This window comes from Dendrobates tinctorius, unplaced genomic scaffold (assembly GCF_039654945.1).
Source record: "Dendrobates tinctorius isolate UK_male_01 unplaced genomic scaffold, ASM3965494v1 ptg000159l, whole genome shotgun sequence".
NCBI classification, from domain to species: Eukaryota; Metazoa; Chordata; class Amphibia; order Anura; family Dendrobatidae; genus Dendrobates; species Dendrobates tinctorius.
This window is the reverse complement of record NW_027361826.1, coordinates 18,610,085-18,633,336: the sequence shown is the minus strand read 5'-3', so window position 1 is coordinate 18,633,336 and position 23,252 is coordinate 18,610,085. Positions and strand designations below refer to the sequence as shown.

Here is a 23,252-nt window from a genome sequence, read left to right as displayed (position 1 = left end):
GCAATTCTGACAGTTTCTTAATTTTTTTTTATAACAATCACTGTGTTGTAAGCAATTATATATTTTTATACAATGTATTGTTACGGACATTACAATAATATATTGCTTTCTTGGAGGTTTAGTTATTACCCCAGTTTAAACCCTTTTTTTTTATTGGGTAACCTGGATTTTTTTTTTTTAAATTCTTCTTACTTTTATTTCTAGGGAAACCTAAATATAGAAAACACACTGCATTACTTAAGTAGTACAGTGCATTTTCTCAGCCTGCCAGTGTTCCAGTGGCTGGCAGCTCATTAGATGCTGTGGAGGATCTAATAGACGTCAATCTGTGGAGGACCTGGAGGCCATTTTTAGGCCTCCAATTGCCACAGCAACCGATCGCTTAACAGAAGGAGCTTGCTCTGTCCAACTCCTTACATGTGGCAGTCCCTATTGACCAGGTAAGGTGATGCATAGGAAATATACACTCACTGGCCACTTTATTAGGTACACCATGCTAGTAACGGGTTGGACCCCCTTTTGCCGTCAGAACTGCCTCAATTCTTCGTGGCAGAGATTCAACAAGGTGCTGGAAGCATTCCTCAGAGATTTTGGACCATATTGACATGATGGCATCACACAGTTGGCGCAGATTTGTCGGCTGCACATCCCTGATGCGAATCTCCCGTTCCACCACATCCCAAAGATGCTCTATTGGATTGAGATCTGGTGACTGAGGAGGCCATTTGAGTACAGTGAACTCATTGTCATGTTCAAGAAACCAATCTGAGATGATTCGAGCTTTATGACATGGCGCATTATCCTGCTGAAAGTAGCCATCAGATGCCTGTTCTTAGCTGAGAGGAGTGGTACCCAGTGTGGTCTTCTGCTGCTGTAGCCCATCTGCCTCAAAGTTCGACGCACTGTGCGTTCATAGATGCTCTTCTGCCTACCTTGGTTGTAACGGGTGGCAATTTGAGTCACTGTTGCCTTTCTATCAGCTCGAACCAGTCTGCCCATTCTCCTCTGACCTCTGGCATCAACAAGGCATTTCCGGCCACAGAACTGCCGCTCACTGGATTTTTTTTCTTTTTCGGACCATTCTCTGTAAACCCTAGAGATGGTTGTGCGTTAAAATCCCAGTAGATCAGCAGTTTCTGAAATACTCAGACCAGCCCTTCTGGCACCAACAATCATGCCACGTTCAAAGGCACTCAAATCACCTTTCTTCCCCATACTGATGCTCGGTTTGAACTGCAGGAGATTGTCTTGACCATGTCTACATGCCTAAATGCACTGAGTTGCCGCCATGTGATTGGCTGATTAGAAATTAAGTCTTAACACACAGTTGGACAGGTGTACCTAATAAAGTGGCCAGTGAGTGTATAGACACCATTCATCGCTAGGGCGGAGGTTTGCTTTACAGAGGTTGATTGAGCAATTAGCAGAAGAAATGTAATGGCAACCATTCAAGTGAATAGGCAATCATGTAATACACAAGTGTCTAAGCCTCACAGCAGCAGGAGCAGCAGTTACTGAGGATCCAGAGTGCTGCTAAGTGGGTAACCCTGCTTTATTATGTCCCAATAGGCACAATGCCATATTTTACAGATGACTTGCACAGTATAACACTGCTGCTACAATGATTTCATGAAAAGCTGAAAAACTATAAAACCTAATAAAAGTTTGACACTTACAGTAAATGCCCCTGCCCTTATCAGATGACATATAGTACATAGTGAGCAGGACACGGACAACATAACTAGTGGACGCTGAACTGAAGAGGTGAGATAAGTCAATAATCAAGGCGGCGAATATGAATTGGCCATTAATTCTTGCCTGGGATAAGTCTGAAGAGCGGGCCTCTATATCAATGAGCTTGAGGTTTCTGAGCTGAAGTGCTTTCACGTCAGACTTTAACCTCTTCGCGACCGCCCACAGTAGATAAACGTTGGCGCTTGCTGGGCTTTGTGCAGCGCCGACGTTTATCTACTGTCGGCGGTTTTGTGCCCCCCGGGACCCCCTCATACCTTATAACGCGGGGATCCCGGTGCACAATGCATGCTGGGACCCCCGACGTCATCGAGACCTGATTGGTTCAGGTCCTGATGACGTCGCGTCACAGCAGCCAATGAGAGAGCTCGCTGGGAAAGCTGCTTGTTTCCCGGCGATCTCCCTCATTATAACGCGACTTCTCCTCTGAGCTCATGCTGACAGATGATCAGAGGTGAAGCAGCGTTACTGTGTGACTAGATCGCTGCCTGGCACAGCTGATCGCTGCCTGGCACAGCTGTGCCAGGCAGCGATCTTGTCACACAGTAACGCTGCTTCACCTCTGCTCATCTGTCAGTGTGAGATCAGAGGAGAAGTGGCGTTACTATGTGCCGGGCAGCGATCTTGTCATATAGTAATGCTGCTTCTCCTCTGATCATCTGCCAGTGTGAGATCAGAGGAGAAGTGGCGTTACTATGAGTCAAAAATATAAAAAATAAAAAACACAAAAATAAAAAAAAAAGTAAAGAAAAAAAAAGCAGGTAGGTGGGCTAGAGTTAGGGCTAGAGTTAGGGCTAGAGTTAGGGCTAGAGTTAGGGCTAGAGTTAGGGGTGTGTTGGGGTTGGAATTCGAATTGGGGGTTTCCACTGTTTAGGTACATCAGGGGCTCTGTAAATGCAACATGACGCCTGCAGACCATTCCATCAAAGTCTGCATTCCAGAACGTCACTACTTCCCTTCCGAGCCCCACCGTGTGCCCAAACAGTGGTCCCCCCCACATGTGGGGTACCAGCGTACTCAGGACAAATTGGACAACAACTCTTAGGGTCCAATTTCTCCTGTTACCCTTGTGAAAATAAAAATTGGGAGCTAAAAGATCATTTTTGTGGAAAAAAAATGATTTTTTTATTTTCACGGCTCTACATTATACACTTTAGTGAAACACTTGGGGGTTCAAAGTGCTAACCACACATCTAGATAAGTTCCTTGGGGGGGTCTAGTTTCCAAAAAGGGGTCACTTGTGGAGGATTTCCACTGTTTAGGCACATCAGGGGCTCTGCAAACGCGACATGACACCCGCAGACCATTCCATCAATGTCTGCATTCCAAAACGTCACTACTTCCCTTCCGATCCCCACCGTGTGCCCAAACAGTAGTTTTCTTCCACATATGGGGTACCAGTGTACTCAGGACAAATTGGACAACAACTTTTGGGGTCCAATTTCTCCTGTTACCCTTGTGAAAATAAAAAATTGGGGGCTAAAAGATCATGTTTGTGGAACAAAAATGATTTTTTATTTTCATGGCTCTACGTTATAAACTTCTGTGAAGCACTTGGGGGTTCAAAGTGCTCACGACACATCTAGGTAAGTTCTTTAAGGGGTCTAGTTTCCAAAATGGGGTCACTTGTGGGGGTTTCCACTGATTAGGCACATTAGGGGCTCTCCAAATGCGACATGGCGTCCTCTCTCAATTCCAGCCAATTCTGCATTGAAAAAGTCAAACGGCACTCCTTCCTTTCTGAGCTCTGCCGTGTGCTCAAACAGTGGTTTAGCCCCACATACGGGGTATCGGCGTATTTGGGAGAAATTGCACAAAAAATTTTGTGGTTCATTTTCTGTTTTTACACTTGTGAAAATAAAAAAAATGGTTCTGAAGTAAAATGTTTGTGAAAAAAAGTTAAATGTTTATTTTTTCCTTCCACATTCCATTCATTCATGTGAAGCACCTGAAGGGGTTAATAAACTCCTTGAATGTGGTTTTGAGTACATTGAGAGGTGCAGTTTTTAGAATGGTGTCACTTTTGGGTATTTTCTGTCATATTGACCCCCCAAACTCACTTCAAATGTGAGGTGGTCCCTAAAAAAAATGGTGTTGTAAATTTTGTTGTAAAAATGAGAAATCGCTGGTCAACTTTTAACCCTTATAACTTCCTAAAAAAAAAAAAATTATGTTTCCAAAATTGTGCAGATGTAAAGTAGACATGTGGGAAATGTTATTTATTAACTATTTTGTGCGATATCACACTCTGATTTAAGGGCATAAAAATTAAAAGTTTGAAAATTGCAAAATTTTCAAAATTTTTGCCAAATTTCGATTTTTTTAACATATAAGCGCAGTTCATATCTAAGAAATTTTACCACTATCCTGAAGTACAATATGTCACGAGAAAACAATGTCAGAATCAGCAGGATCCGTTGAAGCGTTCTAGAGTTATGGCCTCATAAAGTGACACTGGTCAGAATTGAAAAAATTGGCCTGGTCACGAAGGCAAAAACAGGCTCAGGCGCGAAAGGGTTAATTGCTTGTTCCAAGGGGAGGAGGGGGGTGAATGGAAGTGATCATACAAAAGGAGGCAGGTATCTTACACACAGCTTAAGTATGAGACTTCGGGAAAACTCTACAGCACGGGATGTAAACTCCTTACTAACAAAACAGGTTTTCTTCTCGATTTTTATTATCTTTCCTAAATAATGTGAAATGTGGTGAAAGCACTGAATAAAAAGTACAAGCCCAGGCAATATGCTGGGGAAGGCTTCCATTCCCCGACGTAAGCCATCAAGGCCAACCTGCCCTGAAAGATCAACTACACGGGGTTGTTTGGGATTTTCAAAAAGTTGCTCGACACAGCAGGAATGGATACAAAATAAGACAAGCATTACTTTCTTGTTCAATCACCCTCCGCTATAGCGCGGCCACTCTGATGGTCTCCACTGATCCAGCAGAGAAGACATCACATCCATTGGTCACATGATCGCTGCAGCCAGTCACTTGCTTCAGTGGTCACATGTCATATGTGTCACAGCTGAGGCCAGTGATTGGCTGAGGCAGCCCTGTGACTTACAACACCATCAGAGCAGTTGTGCTATAGCATAGGTGGGCTGGAGAGGCAAGCAACGGTTCTTTATTACATCGATATCCGCCCCCCCCCCCCCATGGGCAACATTTTGAAAATCCTGGATGCACCCCCTTTAAAAGGTCTATTAATCAGATGACATAATTATGCTGATTGGCTGAGGGGATCAATAACAATAGGAAATCTGCACTCTTGATGCACTGTAACTTTGGAGTACAGACAACTAGCAAGCATATAAGGAGAAACTTATGGAGGTCTTGTGAAATACAGAGTTCATACTGTGCAACTGGTACTCAGCAGAGCAAGGAGATAAGGAGGAGGGCTGCTTGCATGACTCATTGTGACTACTGCATAACAAGAGTACCCGGTAAAAGTTTTTTGTGATGCTTTCAAAAACAAAAAGGGTTTTTCAAGAGGAAAAAGTTCCTATTTTGTGAAGTTTTTTGAAAAAAGTTTCAACTTTCCTGAAAGCAGCTTTGAAAGTTTTTCTCAAAGCGCCTACTATGATGCAGATTTCATCTGAATCTGCTTAAATGAATTGAAACGCATTTTTTCCCCACCATGCCAACCTCAAAACCTCTTTAAAAAAACAAAAACACAACAACCCTCCACATATGAACAGAAAATTGGATTTCACATAGAACTGACTAGGAACAATTAAATGGGTTGCTCACCACTAGGACAACCCCTTCTTAAACAGAATGCTCGACCCCGATAAAACAATAAAGCCTATACTCAGCTGCCGTGCCAGGGTCGTTCCCGCGGTGTCAGCACTCGCTCTCGCTGTGATGCGGTATTGTGACACGTGATGCCCGGCGTCCAATCAGCGCTGACGTCACGGTCTCTGCCTTCGGACAAACTGAACATGATCAGGAAGCCAGGGCTGCAGCTCATCCTGGACTTCATGATCAATTTGTTCAAAGGCAGAGACACTGACGCCGGTGCTGATTGGACGCCGGGCATCACGTGTCATTCCACCGCATCACAGCCCGAGACCGTGAGCGCTGACACCACGGGAACGGAGTTGGCACGGATGGTGAGTATAGGCTTTATTATTTTTATCGTGGCTGAACATTTAGTTTAAGAAGGGGTTGTCCTAATAGTGGTGATGGCTTCTTTGCAGTACCCAGTTTTGTGTGGGTTTCCTCCCACACTTCATAAACATACTGGCAAATTAATTGGCTGGAAAATGGGAGACAGGAAAATAAGATGGGTTATTATTATTGGAGATGGGGCTTGATGTGAATGATGACCAATTCTGAACAGCGCTGCAGAATATGTTGGCACTATGAGGGGAAAAAAAAAAAAGTTGTCGGATCACACAGCTGAATAATAAAGAAGAATTGTTTTTTATTTCACACCATCATAAAAACGTGTATGTTGGCACTATGTCAGCAGGCTGGATTGCTTGGTTGCACAGGCAAAAAAATACAAAGAAATGCAGAATTTATGACAGTGCCATTTACAGAGAGACGTTGTTCCCCTCTGTTTTTTCTTATCACCCTACAAGAATGCAGCAGGTCCCAGGCAAGATTTTATTTTGATGCGGTAAGAAGTTTATGCAATGAGATAAGTAGCCACTCTAGTTAATGTGCCATTGTAGGCAGATTTAATGCACGCATACAATATCATTTTTGTGTAGAACCTGTTAACATCCTGAAAAACCTAGGATACAAAATCCCTGACCGTGGGAAGAAATGAATTGAAAGTATGTGAAATATGCTGATTGTCTATCTGCCCACGGGTCATATCATGCCCTGATGTAAGGCATGAGGACTGCGGGTGCTGCAGCAATGCCAACGCTCTCCAGAATCCAGAACACAAACTTATATAAGATCTGGTCACACCTGTGTTTTGAGCTGCTTTTCTTTGTTCTACAGAAAAAGGCAGAACGGATGTAGAAACAGAAGGGCATTAAAGGGCATGTCAGATGAAGGCTACTAGCGATATGCATCCATAAAAATTAGTGCCCGGTTCTGTAAAAACATTACATTTTTTGTCTGTGGTAGTGACTCTTGCTGTTTCTCCACCTTCCCCTGCAATAAGTAGTGGACATTCATGATTAGTAGTTTTCCTGCTCTGTCTCTCCCTTTAATGTAGTGTAGCGATCTAACAGTGAAGAGGGCAATACTGTATGGGAATGAGGGAGACATAACAGGCCGCCCGCTCCACCGACAGGCCGCCGTTTAGCAGAAGCTGCCTGCAGTGCACTCCTGGTCACATGGGACAGGCTGGTGGTCGCCACAGAAAGTGAATAGAGCAGCTGAGACAAAAGTGAGCAAAGAGGCTAAAAGGGGTTAAAAATTGCAGAATTACATTGTTTTGCTGGGATATACTGGTATGTATTGCATCAAAGATTTCCCTCCCATTTATTTATTCCATTTCCCCCCTTAAAATATTATGGGGTCTATCATTATTGAATGCTACAAAGTGTTGTGTGCTGTAACAAATCCAGTTTTAACAATGATCCCATTTCTCTGTTGCAAGAACAGAACAGAGAAATGGAACGAAAAACACATGTGAACAGAGCCTCATTCTGCTTCCAGCCCTGGTGGGGGCAATGTATCATATTCTACACTTCTGCTCTCTTTCAAAGCAGATGGTTAAGAGGAGAAGCCATGTTGCTATTTGACATACAAAATGAACGAAAGTTTTGGGGTCAGATTTTTGCCACAGAAATCCTGAGCATAATCAGCATGCCAGCTGGAAAAGGCTACCTTCTGAGCAGCGTCTTTCTTCTTCTTATCCTCTTTCTTCCTTTTCTTGTCTTCCATTAACTGTTCTTCCCTTTCTTGCTCCTTCTCTCTGTAAAGGCAAAAATGAGGACCTCATTTAGAAGAGAGTACAGGTTACTTATATACTGGTTTCTGCTTCACAAGGCTTACTCTATGGTGTATTAAAACACAATACACAATAGCAACAAACGAATAAAAACAGATTTAACCAAAGCATCAAAAAAGGCCTAGAATAGCTGAACACATGTCTCAGGCTGCCATATGCATTTTGGATTAAAAGACAAAAAAAATACAGGTTATATCTGCGGGTCTGGATGGAGCTGGGCAGTGAGGGAAAACGCAGAGGTGATCTGCACACCAGGTTAAGCCAAACCACCGACCGACTCCTCAAATTTCCCTGACTTCTGACTCCAAATCTGACCCCACAGCACTGGTCACTACTGAGCATGTACATAAAGTGCAGCACAGATTCATCGCCACTACGACCCCACAGGACTGGTCACTACTGAGCATGTGCATAAAGTGCAGCACAGATTCATTTCATCTACGACCCCACAGCACTGGTCACTACTGAGCATGTGCATAAAGTGCAGAACAGATTTCATCTCCACTACGACTCGACAGCACTGGTCACTACTGAGCATGTGCATAAAGTGCAGCCCAGATTCATCTCCACTACGACCCCACAGCACTGGTCACTACTGAGCATGTACATAAAGTGCAGCACAGATTCATCTCCCCTACGACCCCACAGCACTGGTCACTACTGAGCATGTGCATAAAGTGCAGAACAGATTAATCTCCACTACGACACCACAGCACTGGTCACTACTGAGCATGTACATAAAGTGCAGCACAGATTCATCTCCACTACGACCCCACAGCACTGGTCACTAGTGAGCATGTACGTAAAGTGCAGTACAGATTCATCTCCACTACGACTCCCCAGCACTGGTCACTACTGAGCATGGACATAAAGTGCAGGACAGATTCATCTCCACTATGACTCCACAGCACTGATCACTACTGAGCATGTGCATAAAGTGCAGCACAGATTCATCTCCACTACGACTCCACAGCACTGGTCACTACTGAGCATGTGCATAAAGTGCAGCACAGATTCATCTCATCTACGACTCCACAGCATTGGTCACTACTGAGCATGTACATAAAGTGCAGGACAGATTCATATCATCTATGACCCCACAGCACTGGTCACTACTGAGCATGTACATAAAGTGCAGCACAGATTCATCTCCACTACGACCCCACAGCACTGGTCACTAGTGAGCATGTACATAAAGTGCAGTACAGATTCATCTCCACTACGACTCCCCAGCACTGGTCACTACTGAGCATGGACATAAAGTGCAGCACAGATTCATCTCAACTAAAAGCCCAGATCCTTATATCAGGAACAGGACAGACATTTATAGGACATTTCATAACTTTCGCAAATTATTATGAAAACATTTCCAGCACATCCTACATTGTACTACTGTACCCAATTTGTTATATACTAGATCAGAGGTCTCAAACATGCGGCCCCTGAGGCAGTCATCTGCGGCCCGCGGAGCACCACATGTCTCACCCCCCTGAGGCAGGTAGAAGGGGGAAGGCATGCAGCCATCCAGAAGCGCGGCGATGGCTGTGTGCACAGGACCTGTGATGAGGTCACAGGAGGGGGAGGAGTCAGGGGGGTCACATGATCAGGCCTCAGTGTATGCAGAACGCTGCTGTCTGTGCTGGTTGTCATGGTGCTGGGTAAGTTTCTGTGTGGGGTCAGGTGGGGTTTACAGGGTGGATGTAGCAGAGCTGTGTGTGTATAAGGTGTACGGAGGGGAGCCGCGTGTGTACGAGGTGTACAGAGTGGAGCCGCGTGTGTACGAGGTGTACGGAGCGGAGCCGCGTGTGTACGAGGTGTACGGAGCGGAGCCGCGTGTGTACGAGGTGTACGGAGCGGAGCCGCGCGTGTACGAGGTGTACGGAGCGGAGCCGCGTGTGTACGAGGTGTACGAAGCGGAGCCGTGTGTGTACGAGGTGTACGGAGCGGACATGTGTGTGTATTTTGGCATGGGGTGGACCCCATTTGAAAGTTCGCACCAGCGCCCATAACTTCGCAGTTACGCCACTGCTCACGCTAGAAGAGAGGAGGAGTGCGCCGCTCCGGAGTGGCTGTGGCCCTGCGTGAAGACATCCCTCTGGCGCTGTGTAATGACATCATGCCAGCGCGCAGAGAGCGGATGCGTGACTTTCCCCCCATTGCTGGATTTTACAGGTGACTGTGGCTGTGCGTGTACCGCGAGATGATCGCGCCGGCTCACATGCAGAGTCGACACTATCATCCGCTGAGGTAAGCTGTACATCGCAGGTGACAACCTATTTGAACGGCCACGATCGGTATTAGCACCGATCGCGGCCGGTTAACCACTTAGATACCGCTATCAATTGTGACTGTTTTAAGTTTGAAAGGAATGCGGCCCACCAGCTTAAATTTTTTTTATGTGCGGCCCATTTACTTTGCCGAGTTTGAGACCCCTGTACTAGATGGTGGCCGATTCTAACACACCGGGTATTCTAGAGTCTCTCTCGCTCCGAGCCGCAAATCTCCCGACGGGGGCCTGCATCGTTCGAATGCGCTGATTGGTCGCGCCCAATCAGCGCCACAGGATTTCCTTTACAGACAGACAGAATTAGAAGATTATATAGTAGATTTTTAGTAGTCGGTCCACTTTATACCGACTCCAACGCCACCAAAATGGACACCGACTCCACAGCCCTGCTGCACACCATTAAAGAGGTTTTATTTTCAGGTGCGAGTGGGCGATGCGCTCCTTATGGTTGACAGATTAGGCTGCACTGCTTATCCATACTGTGAACTTTCCGATGCTACAAGCAAAGGTAGCTTTGCCTCTATGGCATCGGATGAGCGCAGAGGCTCTGAAGCTGGCTGGATCCACCCAGCATCGGAGGACCGCAAGGGGCTCTGAAGCTGGCCGGATCCAGCCAGCATCGGAGGAGTGTGGGGGCTCTGAAGCTGGCCGGATCTAGCCAGCATGGGATGATCGCAGGGGGCCTGAAGCTGGCGGGATCCAGCCAGCATCAGAGGAGTGCAGGGGCTCTGAAGCTGGCCGGATCTAGCCAGTATCGGAGGAGTGTGGGGGCTCTGAAGCTGGCCGGACCCAGCCAGCATCGGAGAAGTGTGGGGGCTCTGAAGCTGGCCAGATCCACAGAGCATCGGAGGAGTGCAGGGGCTCTGAAGCTGGCCGGATCCAGCCAGCATCGGAGGAGTGCGGGGGCTCTGAAGCTGGCCGGATCCAGCCAGAACTGGAGGAGTGCGGGGGTTCTGAGTAGCTTCAGAGCAGCGCTTGTAAAGCTCTATGGCAAAGAAACAGGCCACCTCTGACAATGCAGAAGTGACTAGTAGCCAAGACAACAAGCTGTACACAAATTAAAAATTCCTCAGTGCTTCAGAATAAACAGAATTTTAAATAAGCGGTAGATTGAAAAGTTGCTTATTTATAAAAGCACTTTTCAAAATGTATCCATTTAAGAAAATGATATAAACCCTTTAAAAATTACTGATGGAGATTATGACATTAATACCTTCAGTTTTGAGAAGGCAATGCGGAAATCCAAAAAGATTAAGATGGGAAGAACAACGTCTTAAAAGTAACCCTTCACAAATACCGAAATTGACATTACTTTGAGTCTTTCTGGCCATATTCCAACAAGAGGCAGTGGTTTCTACTTAACAGCCCGCCACGAAATGACATTGTATAGCAGACTGCAATATGTCATTAGCCCTTATATCTGGACAAACGCATAAATGCATGAGTACTGTTCCCAGAAGTTTATCAGCTACATCTAATTTTGCAGGAGCTGTACTAAGGAGACCTATGGTCTGGTAAACAACAAGTGCCTAGACTTCTGCTTCAGGGTGTACCTTATAGAGAGACGTCAACGCTAGTACAGACTATGGTTTGGCAATTTTGGCTTCTATGCATTTTTAAGTGTAAAAACATTGTAAACCTTTTACTAAAATATTAACGTCTTGGACCACAGAAACCAGACGTCATTTTAATGGTTGATTGGGAATGCTTTATAGGACCATTAATTGGCTAAGCAGATCATATATCTGACCACAGCAATCAGATAGGAATAGAGATAATTTGGGAGAAGCACCAAGACGACATAAAACAAGTCAAATTTGCATGTTCTTAGGAGGGGGAATGAAAATGAAAAAATGCTGATAATGGTCTCGTGTGTATGGCAGGCTTCAGCTCATACATTAGTAAGTACTCACTGCAGAGAGGAGTATATATTATCTCCAATTCTACAGATCAGCCTGCGCTGCTAGATTACACAGGAGTAACCGCACCCAACCATCTGGGGCAGACTCAATGGAGGAGTGTTGCAGTGTACTCCGTATCATCTGAGGTCACCACACAACACGCCAAACAAGGTTTACCATCCAAATTACCCCAGGCTAGTAGACAGATCGTATCGTCAGTCACTGACGCTTCTCTTCCAGGAGTTATAAGAACTGTACAGATTGATAAACAGATTGATAAATGATTACACTCAAGAATTTTTCTTCGAAAGTTCTTATGCAAAAAAAAAAAAAAAAAAAAAAAAATTGGTCACGCTGCCAAATATTACACACTACAGGCAAAAAAAAAATATATATTTTCATTAGATATGAAAACACATAAGGGCAGGATTTAGGCTTTGACAATAATGAGGGTTATAGTTTTAAAACTGATTCTAGGAACAGGGACTATTGTATCCTGCACAACAAAATTAAAGGAACGGACCAGGGGTGCAGACATCTCCTCTGCCAACGACTGGGCCAATACTGACAATAAACATTACATGGATACACTAAATCAAGCACATAGCCACACAACCTCCACTGTCTTACGGAGGAGCTCAAGTGATGTTTTGCTTGGCACAGGTTAATGATGCCAGCTTGTGAACACATACGTTTCACAAATTCTAGCCTTTTTAGAGATGCTCTGATCAACTTGTTGTGGAGTGGAAAAATCAATGTCAAAAACAATTAAAGCACATACACGGATCACTGAAGCGTGTAACCCACTGACCCATGCAACTATATATGTATATAGAAAGTATTCAGACCCCTTTAAATTTTTCACTCTTTCATTGCAGCCATTTGGTAAATTCAAAAAAGTTCTTTTTTTTTTTCTCATTAATGTACACTCTGCACCTCATCTTGACTAAAAATAAAACATAACATTTTTGCAAATTTATAAAAAAAAAAAAAACGAAATATCACATGGTCATAAGTATTCAGACCCTTTGCGCAGTATTGAGTAGAAGCACCCTTTTGAGCTAGTACAGCCATGAGTCTTCTTGGGAATGATGCCACAAGTTTTTCACACCTGGATTTGGGGATCCTCTGCCATTCTTCCTTGCAGATCCTCTCCAGTTCTGTCAGGTTGGACGGTGAACGTTGGGGGACAGCCATTTTCAGGTCTCTCCAGGGATGCTCAATTGGGTTTAGGTCAGGGCTCTGGCTGGGCCAGTCAAGAATGGTCACAGAGTTGTTCTGGAGCCACTCCTTTGTTATTTTAGCTGTGTGCTTAAGGTCATTGTCTTGTTGGAAGGTGAACCTTCGGACAAGTCTGAGGTCCAGAGCACTCTGGAAGAGGTTTTCGTCCAGGATATCTCTGTATTTGGTCGCATTCATGTTTCCTTCAATTGCAACTAGTCGTCCTGGCCCTGCAGCTGAAAAACACCTCCACAGCATGATGCTGCCACCACGTTTCACTGTTGGGATTGTATTGGGCAGGTGATGAGCCGTGCCTGGTTTTCTCCACACATACCACTTAGAATTATCACCAAAAAGTTCTTTCTGTCTCATCAGACCAGAGAATCTTACTTCTCATAGTCTGGGAGTCCCTCATGTGTTTTGTAGCAAACTATGAGTGCTTTCATATGTCTTGGACTGAGGAGAGACTTTGTCGGACCACTCTGCCATAAAGGCCTGACTGGTGGAGGGCTGCAGTGATAGGAGACAGTTCCACAAAGTCAACTATCTCCCTACTGAATCTGTGGAGCTCAGTCACAGAGATCTTGGGGTTATTTACCTCTCTCACGAAGGCTCTTCTCCCACGATCGCTCAGTTTGGCTGAATGGCCAGGTCTAGGAAGATGTCTGGTGTTCCCAAACTTCTTCTATTTAAGGATTATGAAGGCCACTGTGCTCTTAGGAACCATGAGTACTTCAGAAATTCTTTTGTAACCTTGGCCAGATCTGTGCCTTGCCATAATTCTGTCTCTGAGCTCCTTGGCCAGTACCTTTGACCACATGATTCTCATTTTATCTGACATGCACTGTGAGGTCTTATATAGACAGGTGTGTGCCTTTACAAATCAAGTCCTATCAGTTTTATTTTAAACACAGCTGGACTCAAATGAAGAAGTAGAACCATCTCAAGGAGGATCACAAGGAAATGGACAGCATGTGACTTAAATATGAGTGTCTGAGCAAAGGGTCTGAATACTTACGACTATGTGATATTTCAGTTTTTCTTTAATAAATTAGCAAAAATGTCTACATGTCTGTACTTTCAGTAAAGATGGGGTGCAGAGTGTACGTTAATGAGAAAAAAATGAACCTTTTTGAATTTATCAAGTGGCTGGCAGTGTCTGTATGTAATATTAGATAGATAGATAAAAAAACAGCACAAAATGGAAAAAGGATTCGGGTGCAGGCCCTCCAGGTACATACCAAACCTCCAGAAAGTCCATCAAAAAAGAAAGCAGCATACCATGTTAGTTTTCAATAAAGTGCTCTTTTAATCGCCCATATGGCTATGTGCCCATGCAGCAACATTTCGGTTCAATGGGTGTGATGCTTAAAAAAGGTTCACACCCATTGAAATGAAACGTTGCTGCATGGGCACATAGCCATATGGGCGATTAAAAGAGCACTTTATTGAAAACTAACATGGTGTGCGGTTTTCTTTTTTGATGGAATATATATATATATATATATATATATATATATATATATATATATATATATATATATATATATATATATCTCTATATATCTAATATATAAAGCTCAAGTGTATGTATGTATGTATGTCCGAGATTGGCATCAGCACCGTCGCAGCTACAGCCACAAAATTTGGCACAGTCACACGTCTGGACCCCGAGAGCGTCCTAGGCTATGTTGTGAGGCGAAATATTAACCCCACGCGTTTCAATTCACCAAACAATTTTGCCCCTATCTACATAATGGGGAAAAAGTGTGTGTGTATCAAGCCCTGCCCCTCATTATGTCATAATGGTTGCCATGGCGACGCTGATGCCATCATAGGTTGCAAGCTCCACCGCTTATTATGATGTCATAATGGTTGACTATGGGATGGAGGATGTGTGATGGGTATATGGGCACTGGACTATGGGATGGAGGATATGTACGATGGGTATATGGGCACGGGACTATGGGATGGAGGATGTGTGATGGGTATATGGGCATGGGACTATGGGATGGAGGATGTGTGATGGGTTTATGGGCACTCGACTATGGGATGGAGGATATGTATGATGGGTATATGGGACACACACACATACATACACAGCTCCTTCAAAAATTAAGAGACCACTACAAAATGATGAGTGTCAGATGTATCTCTTTGTAGGTATATTTGAGTAAAATATAAATTTCTCTTTTGTTCTATAAACTACTGACATATTTTCGAATTTCCAAGCAATAAATTTTGTATTTATTTTCAGAAAACGAGAAATGGCCAAAATAAAAAAAAAATCCAGTGCTTGCAGACCTCAAATAATGCTAAGAAAACAAGTTCATAATCATTTAGAAACAACAATACTAATGTTTCAACTCAGGAAGAGTTCAGAAACCAATATTTTGTGGAATAACCATGATTTTTAATCACAGCTTTCATGCGTCTTGGCATGCTTTCCACCAGCCTTTCAAACTGCTTTTGGGTGACCTTATGCCACTCGTGGTACAAACATTTAAGCAGTTCTTCTTTGATGGCTTGTCACTATCCATCTTCCTCTTGATTACATTCCAGAGGTTTTCAATGGGGATTGGGTCTGGAGATTGGGCTGGCCATGACAGGGATTTGATGTGGTGCTCCTTCATCCACACATTGATTGACCTAGCTGTGTGACATGGTGCATTGTCCTAATGGAAAAACCCATCCTCAGAGTTGGGGAACATTGCCTGAGCAGAAGAAATCAACTGTTTTTCCAGGATAACCTTGTATGCGGCTTGATTCATCCATCCTTCTCAAAGATCAACCTGCCCAATTCCAGCCTTGCTGAAGCATCCCCAGATCATCACTGATCCTCCACCAAATTTCACAGTGGGTGCAAGACACTGTGGCTTGTACGCCTCTCCAGGTCTCCGTTTAAGCATTACACGACCAGGTGTAGGGCAAAGATGAAAATTAGACACATCAGAGAAGATTACCTTACTCCCATCATCTATGGTCCAATCCTTATGGTCTTTGGCAAACTTCAACCTGGCTCTCCTTTGCTTCTCATTGATGACATGACTTGAGCGCTGCCTGACATGACTTGAGCGCTGCCTCAATGAGTCTGTTACGAACTCTTCTTAACGTGCACTTCACCCCAGCTGCCATTTGCCATTCCTTTTGTAGGTCACTTGACGTCATCCTGCGGTTGCTGAGTGACATTCGAATAAGATGACTGTCATCCCGGTCAGTGGAGAGTCGTTTTCACCCTATGCCGGTCTGTAGCTTTGTTGTCCCCAATGTCTGCTGCTTGACCTTGTTGTAATGGACTGCTGTCTTAGAAATTTTAAGGATGGAGGCAACATGACGCTCACTGTATCCCTCTGCTAGTAAAGCCAGAATTGAGCCCGTCTTTTCCTCACTCAAGACTTTTCTTTTCAACTCCTTTGGCATGGTTAAAAGTTATTTTTTCATTCCTATTACTTTTGGGATATTACTAGCACTTGTTTTGCCATTTAGCTTGTCATATTGCAAGAGGATTGTGAACAACACAGCAGGGTTCTTATACTTTCCTTCATTAAATAAGATTTGGTTCAGGTGATCACCTAATCAGAAGTACATTGAGTAGAATGAGGTGTACTCTGGTTGGAATTCAACTGACACTGGAATGGAATGGCTGCCAGACATGTAGAGAAGCTGATTTTTATAAAACTGTGCAGTGGTGTCTTATTTTTTGCCAGAGCTATATGATGTATATTCGCAACTCAGTTTCAAGATCCCCCCCCCCCCAACACACACAAAGTGAACAGGAACATTTTTTTTTACACATCCAATTGTGGGACATACCATATATACTCGAGTATAAGCCGACCCGAGTATAAGCCGACCCCCCTAATTTTGCCACAAAAAACTGGGAAAACTTATTGACTCGTGTATAAGCCGAGGGATGCACAGTGAGTGGCCTCAGTTATCTACACAGTGAGTGGCCCCTGTTATGCTGCACAGTGAGTGGCCCCTGTTATGCTGCACAGTGAGTGGCCCCTGTTATGCTGCACAGTGAGTGGCCCCTGTTATGCTGCTGCTGCCCCTGACTCCCTTACAAAAAAAAAAAAAAAACTGCATACTCACCTCAGTCGCTGCCCCCTGCTTATCAGCGTTGCGCTCTGCAGTGACTGTGCAGGCAGAGAGCGATAGCGCTCTCTGACCTGAATGTCACTGCAGAGGAAGCAAGACAGCAGAGCGCAGGGACAGGTGAATATGCCTCCAAACCCCCGTTCATACTCACCGGGTCCTGGCGCTTGTCTCTGCAGCTCCTCTGCTTTTCCATGTATGTCGGCGCTGCTCTCTTCCTGGTTCAGCGGTCACGTGGTACCCGCTCATTAAATATGCGCATATTTAATGAGTGGGTGCCATTTGACAGCTGAAGCAGGAAGAGAGCGGCGCCGACAAACATGGAACAAGCAGGGGAGCTGCAGAGAACGGTGAGTATGATCTGACACCCCCGCTCCCCCTTCCCCGGCCGACCCCCGGTATATGACTCGTGTATAAGCCGAGAGGGGGACTTTCAGCCCCAAACAATACGCTGAAAATCTCGGCTTATACACGAGTATATACAGTATTTTTAGTCCAAGATCTATTGATTGAAATTAACTTTGTTCGTGGGACAATCCCTTTAAACTATGACTCCTAGAGAGGTCACCCCTCTTCTAAGACCAAGGAGGGTCACACATTCTTGATATTTGTCACATTGCAATTCTATAGGAACAAATTCCTTAAAATGGTGTAAATTATAAAAAGGGCTGTCCGGTCCAAATCACTGTGCACTCAGGGGATTCAAAAGTTTCTGAGGCGGGACTGAGGTGTATGTATGTGTTATACACCCTCCTGGCCACGTCCTCTAGTTTGGTCACACCCACTGGATGGCCAAGTCCCTAGATGGGGCACAGCCTCGCTTCATACCAGAAATTACTGGTATTGAAAGGTAACTTCACATCTCAGAGAGAGAGGAGAGTCCGAGTATAAATTTATGACGACCTTTGACACTCTCAATGCTGGAATGAATGTGTCGCATGGATTTATGTCTTTTTACATCAATTAAAGAATTTGCTCCTAAGACCTTGTGGGGGCATCACAACACATTAGGAGACCCCAATCAGAGGACAATAAAACATCCGGACTCCTTATCTATGAACTGGTCCAATATTTATGTTTCTCCCTCTCCCATAATCATAATTCTGCTTCACGTCACTTGTCTCATCTATTGCATTTTTTCTGTGCTGTATTGTGCATAAATATGTGACTTCAGATTTTGTATTAGTCAAGCCTGATGAAGAGACCTGAGTAGTCTCGAAAGCTTGCAATGTGTTACCATCTTTTCAGTTAGCCATTAAAAGGTATCAACCACTGAGGACTCTCAATTCTGAATATTTTTCTATCTACTGGCTAACACGGTACAAAGATATATATCTTTCCTGTATCGACATAAAGTAGTATGATGCCAAGACCGTTCTAGGCATAGAGCTAATGGGATTTCTAAGTAAAAAAGAAAATGCGCTACTTTATCTTATTAGATGAATAAAGGTACTGTCACACTTAGCGATGTACCAGCGATCCCGACCAGCGATATGACGCTGTCAGGATCGCTGGTACATCGCTAAGTGGTCGCTAGTGAGCTGCCACACAGGCAGATCTCACTAGCGACATCGATGGGGACGGGGGTCGATACTTACCTGTCACACTAGGTGATCCTGCGTCCTCCCGCCCGCGTCCAGGCTCGTCGTTCGTCTCTCCACAGGAAGCGCCGCAGGAAGCTGACGACGAGAAACAGTCCTGAACGTTCTCGCGCGATCAGCGATAACCAGCGGGGGAGCTGGTCTTAGGTAAGTATCAGACACAGCGATATCGCTAGCAATATCGCTATAACGTCACTAGTTATAGCGATATTGCTAGCGATATCTCTTAGTGTGACAGGCCCTTTAGAGGCTCATCTTTTAAAATCCATGAACTAAATGCATAAACTTTTCCTGCCTCCAGACTGCAAGCATATGTACAGATCATACACACACACGTGGTCAAAATTGTTGGTACCCCTTGTTTAATGACAGAAAAACCCACCAATGGTGACAGGAATAACTTGAATCAGACAAAAGTAAAAATAAATAAAAAATCTATGAAAATGAACAAATGAAAGTCAGACATTGCTTTTCAGCCATGCTTCCACAGAATTTAAAAAAAATAAAAAAAATAAATAAAACTCATGTAATAGGTCTGGACAGAAATGATGGTAAGCTTGACTTAATATTTTGTTGCACAACCTATTCAGGCAATCACTGCAATCAAGCGATTCCTGTAACTGTCAATGAGACTTCTGCACCTCTCAACAGGTATTTTGGCCCACTCCTCAAGAGCAAACTGCTCCAGCTGTCTCGTGTGTGAAGGTTGCCTTTTCCAGACGGCATGTTTCAGCTTTATCCAAAGATCCTCAATAGGATTTAGGTCAGGGCTCATAGATGGCCACTTCAGAATAGTCCAATGTTTTCCTCTCAGCCGTTATTGGGTGTTTTGGGTCATTATCCTGTTGCAAGACCCATGACCTGTGACTCAGACTAAGCATTCTGGGCAGCACATTTTTCTCTAGAATCCCTTGATAGTCTTGAGATTATTGTACCCTGAACAGATTCTAGACACCCTGTGCCAGATGCAGCAAAGCAGCCCCAGAACATAACAGCCTCCTCCATGTTTCACAGTAGGGACCGTGTTCTTTTCTTGATATGCTTCATTTTTCCGTCTCTGAACATAGAGCTGATGTGCCTTGCCAAAAAGTTCCATTTCTATCTCATCTGTCAATAGGTCATTCTCCCAGAAGCTTTGTGGCTTGTCAACATGTAGTTTGGCACATTCCAGTCTGGCTTTTTTATGATTTTTTTTTCAACAATGGTGTCCTCCTTGGTCGTCTCTCATGAAGAACACTTTGGCTCATACAACGATGGATGGTGCGATCTGACACTGATGTTCCTTGAGCTTGAAGTTCACCTTTAATCTGTTTAGAAGTTTTTCTGGGCTCTTTTGTTACCATTCGTATTATCCGTCTCTGATTTGACATCAACTTTCCTCCTGCGACTACGTCCAGGGAGGTTGGCTACAGTCCCATAGAGCTTAAACTTCTGAATAATATGTGCAACTGTAGTCACAGGAACATCAAGCTGCTTGGAGATGGTCTTATAACTTTTACCTTTAATATGTTTGTCTATAATTTTCTTTCTAATCTCCTGAGACAGTTCTTTCCTTCGCTTCCTCTGGTCCATGTTGAGTGTAATACACACCACGTCACCAAACAGCACAATGAGTATCTGTAGCCCTCTATACAGGCCACTCACTGACTCCAAGATTGTAGACACCTGTGATGCTAATTAGTGGACACACCGTGATTGAACATGTCCCTTTTTTGTCACATTTTCATGGGTACCATCATTTCTGTCCAGGCCAGTTTCATGAGGTTTTTTTTTTGTTTTTTTTTAATTATGTGGAAGCATGGTTGAAAAGCAATGTCTGACTTTCATTTGTTCATTTTCATTGATTTTTTCATTTATTATTTTGGCGTGATTCAAGCTATTTCTGTGACCATTGTGGGTTTTTCTGACATTAAATGAGGGGTGCCAACAATTTTGACCACGTGTGTACATACTTCTCCCATCAGAAATCATCAACTATGATGATGAAGTATTAGTCATCCTGGGTACGTAAGCCACAGCCAGTTATGATCGAGTAAGGCACTGCAGATATAGTGGCAATGAAATTACAGAAAAAAATCAGGGTTATGTCCTGTCGTTAAATAAGCAAACATTACATGTTATCTACTGAATTATCTGTATCACAGGTTACCTTGTCTCCTGCATCAGCAGAAAAAAGAAAACACCAGAACTGGTGCCAGACATTCCAGCTGGACAACACTATACTTTGGAAATGAGGGGCTGGACGGTGGTGAATAACCCCCGGAAAGAGGGACATGCTCGAGTGCTGGACAGAGGTTGCGTCAGGAGCACAGAAGTCCTTATGACGTCAACAGTTTCAGCCATACACTGACCACCATTTCTCATAATCCCCTTCCCCATACACATGTAGACTCTGCTCCACCAGGCATGCATGGAGTAAGCCACCGGAAAACATGTCTATCAACTGCTCATCTCAAGGTGAGAAAAGAATATTCAGCTGTCAAAATCGGATATGCCTGATCATTCTAGCCCCAAACATCTCTTAAGTTGGAGGCCACCATATACAGTTGAGCTCAAAAGTTTCCATACCCCAGAATAATTTTTGCTTTCTTGGCCTTTTTTCAAAGAGTATGAATTATAACACCAAAACTTTTTCTCCACTCATGGCTAGTGGTTGGGTGAAGCCAATTATTGTCAAACTACTGTGTTCTCTCTTTTTAAATCATAATGACAACCCAAAACATCCATATGACCCTGATCAAAAGCTCACATACCCCATTTCTTAATACAGCTTGAAGTCTTTTGTGGTAGTTGTGGATGAGGTTCTTTATTTTCTCAGACGGTATAGCTGTCCATGCTTCTTGGCAACAAGCTTCCAGTTCCTGTATATTCCTGGGCAGTCCAGCATGACCTGCGCATTGGAGATCTCCCCAGAGTGGCGCAATGATATTGCGGTCAGGAGACTGAGATGGCCACTCCAAACCTTCACTTTGTTTTGCTGCAGTCAATGACAGGTCGACTTGGCCTTGTGTTTTGGATCGTTGTCATATTGGAACGTCCAAGTACGTCCCATGCGCAGCTTCCGGGCTGATGATTGTAAATTTGCCTACAGAATTTGCTGATAACTTGCTGCATTCATCTTTCCTTCAACTTTGACCAAGTTTCCTGTGCCTTTGTAGCTCACAAATCCCAAAACATCAGTGATCCACCTTCGTGCTTTACAGTAGGAATGGTGTTCCTTTCATCATAGGCCTTGTTGACCTCTCTCCAAATGTAATGTTTATGGTTGTGGCCAAAAAGTTCAATTTTGGTCTCATCACTCCAAATTACCTTGAGAGGTTTTAAGGCTCGTCTCTGTGCTGTTTTGCGTATTGTAGGCGATATTCTTTGTGGCATTTGCACATTAATGGTTTTCTTCTGGCGACTCGACCATGCATCCCATTTTTCTTCAAGTGCCTCCTTATTGTGCATCTTGAAACAGCCACACTGTTAGTTTTCACAGTCCAGTATTTCAGTTGATGTTATTTGTAGGATTTCTTTGCATCCCAAACAATTTTCCTGGCAGTTGTGGATAAAATTTTTGTTGATCTACCTGACCATGGTTTTGTTTTTACAGAGCCCCTGATTTTCCATTTGTTAAATCACAGTTTGAACGCTGCTGACTGGCATTATCAATTCCTTGGATATCTTTTATTGTCCCTTTCCTGCTTCATACAGTTCAACTACCTTTTCCCATAGATCTGATGACAATTCTTTAGCTTTCCCCATGACTCACATTCTGAAACATCAGTGGCTGGATGAAAGATGCAAGAGTCTGTCTGGGTCCCAGAAACTCACTCAGCTTTTATACAGGTCACAGGTGAGGATGTTACCTTTAGTAGCCATTCAAACCCATTTGCGTCAAGTTCTGTGCATGTTATCAGGCCAAAATCACCAGGGTATGTTAACTTTTGATCAGGGTCATTTGGATGTTTTGGGTTGTCAATAGGATTTAAAAGAGAAAACACAGTAGTTTGACAATAAATGGCTTCACTCAACTACTAACCATGAGTGGAGAAAAAGTTTTGGTGTTACCATTCATATTCTCTGAAAAAAGGCCAAGAAAGCAAAAATTCTGTCAAGGCATGTAAACTTTTGAGCACAACTGTATATTATAAAATCTGCTTATAAGAATTTACTTAATGGGGTTTTCCACTACTCTGACGACTCCATATCAATCAGCATGTTTGCCCCAAGTAAAATAACACTTCTACACACCTCCAGTGCTGGTGCTGTTCCAGTGGTGTTGGCACTTGCTCTCATGGGGATCGCGTGAGATTATGTGATGTGAGGCCTGCAGCCAATTGGCTGCAGGGCTTGCATGACACAATCTCACGTGATCACCAGGAAAGCGAGTGCCAACAATGCTGAATTTCACCCATACAAATGGACATGATGATTCAGCACGGTTCAGTGATCACATGCGGATTCACCTGCATTCAATAGATGGCAGCGCT

General features: G+C 43.9%; 1 protein-coding gene across 4 annotated transcripts in view; it reads right to left on the bottom strand.

Moving 5' to 3' along the window:
- TNRC6B (trinucleotide repeat containing adaptor 6B) overlaps positions 1-23,252 on the bottom strand; it is a 165,994-nt gene that overhangs the window by 55,802 nt on the left and 86,940 nt on the right. For all 4 annotated transcript variants that reach the window (XM_073549598.1, XM_073549597.1, XM_073549600.1 and 1 more), the window contains one exon: positions 7,546-7,633. In XM_073549598.1, the coding sequence (XP_073405699.1) occupies positions 7,546-7,633 (88 nt within the window). The remainder of the gene's footprint in view (positions 1-7,545; positions 7,634-23,252) is intronic.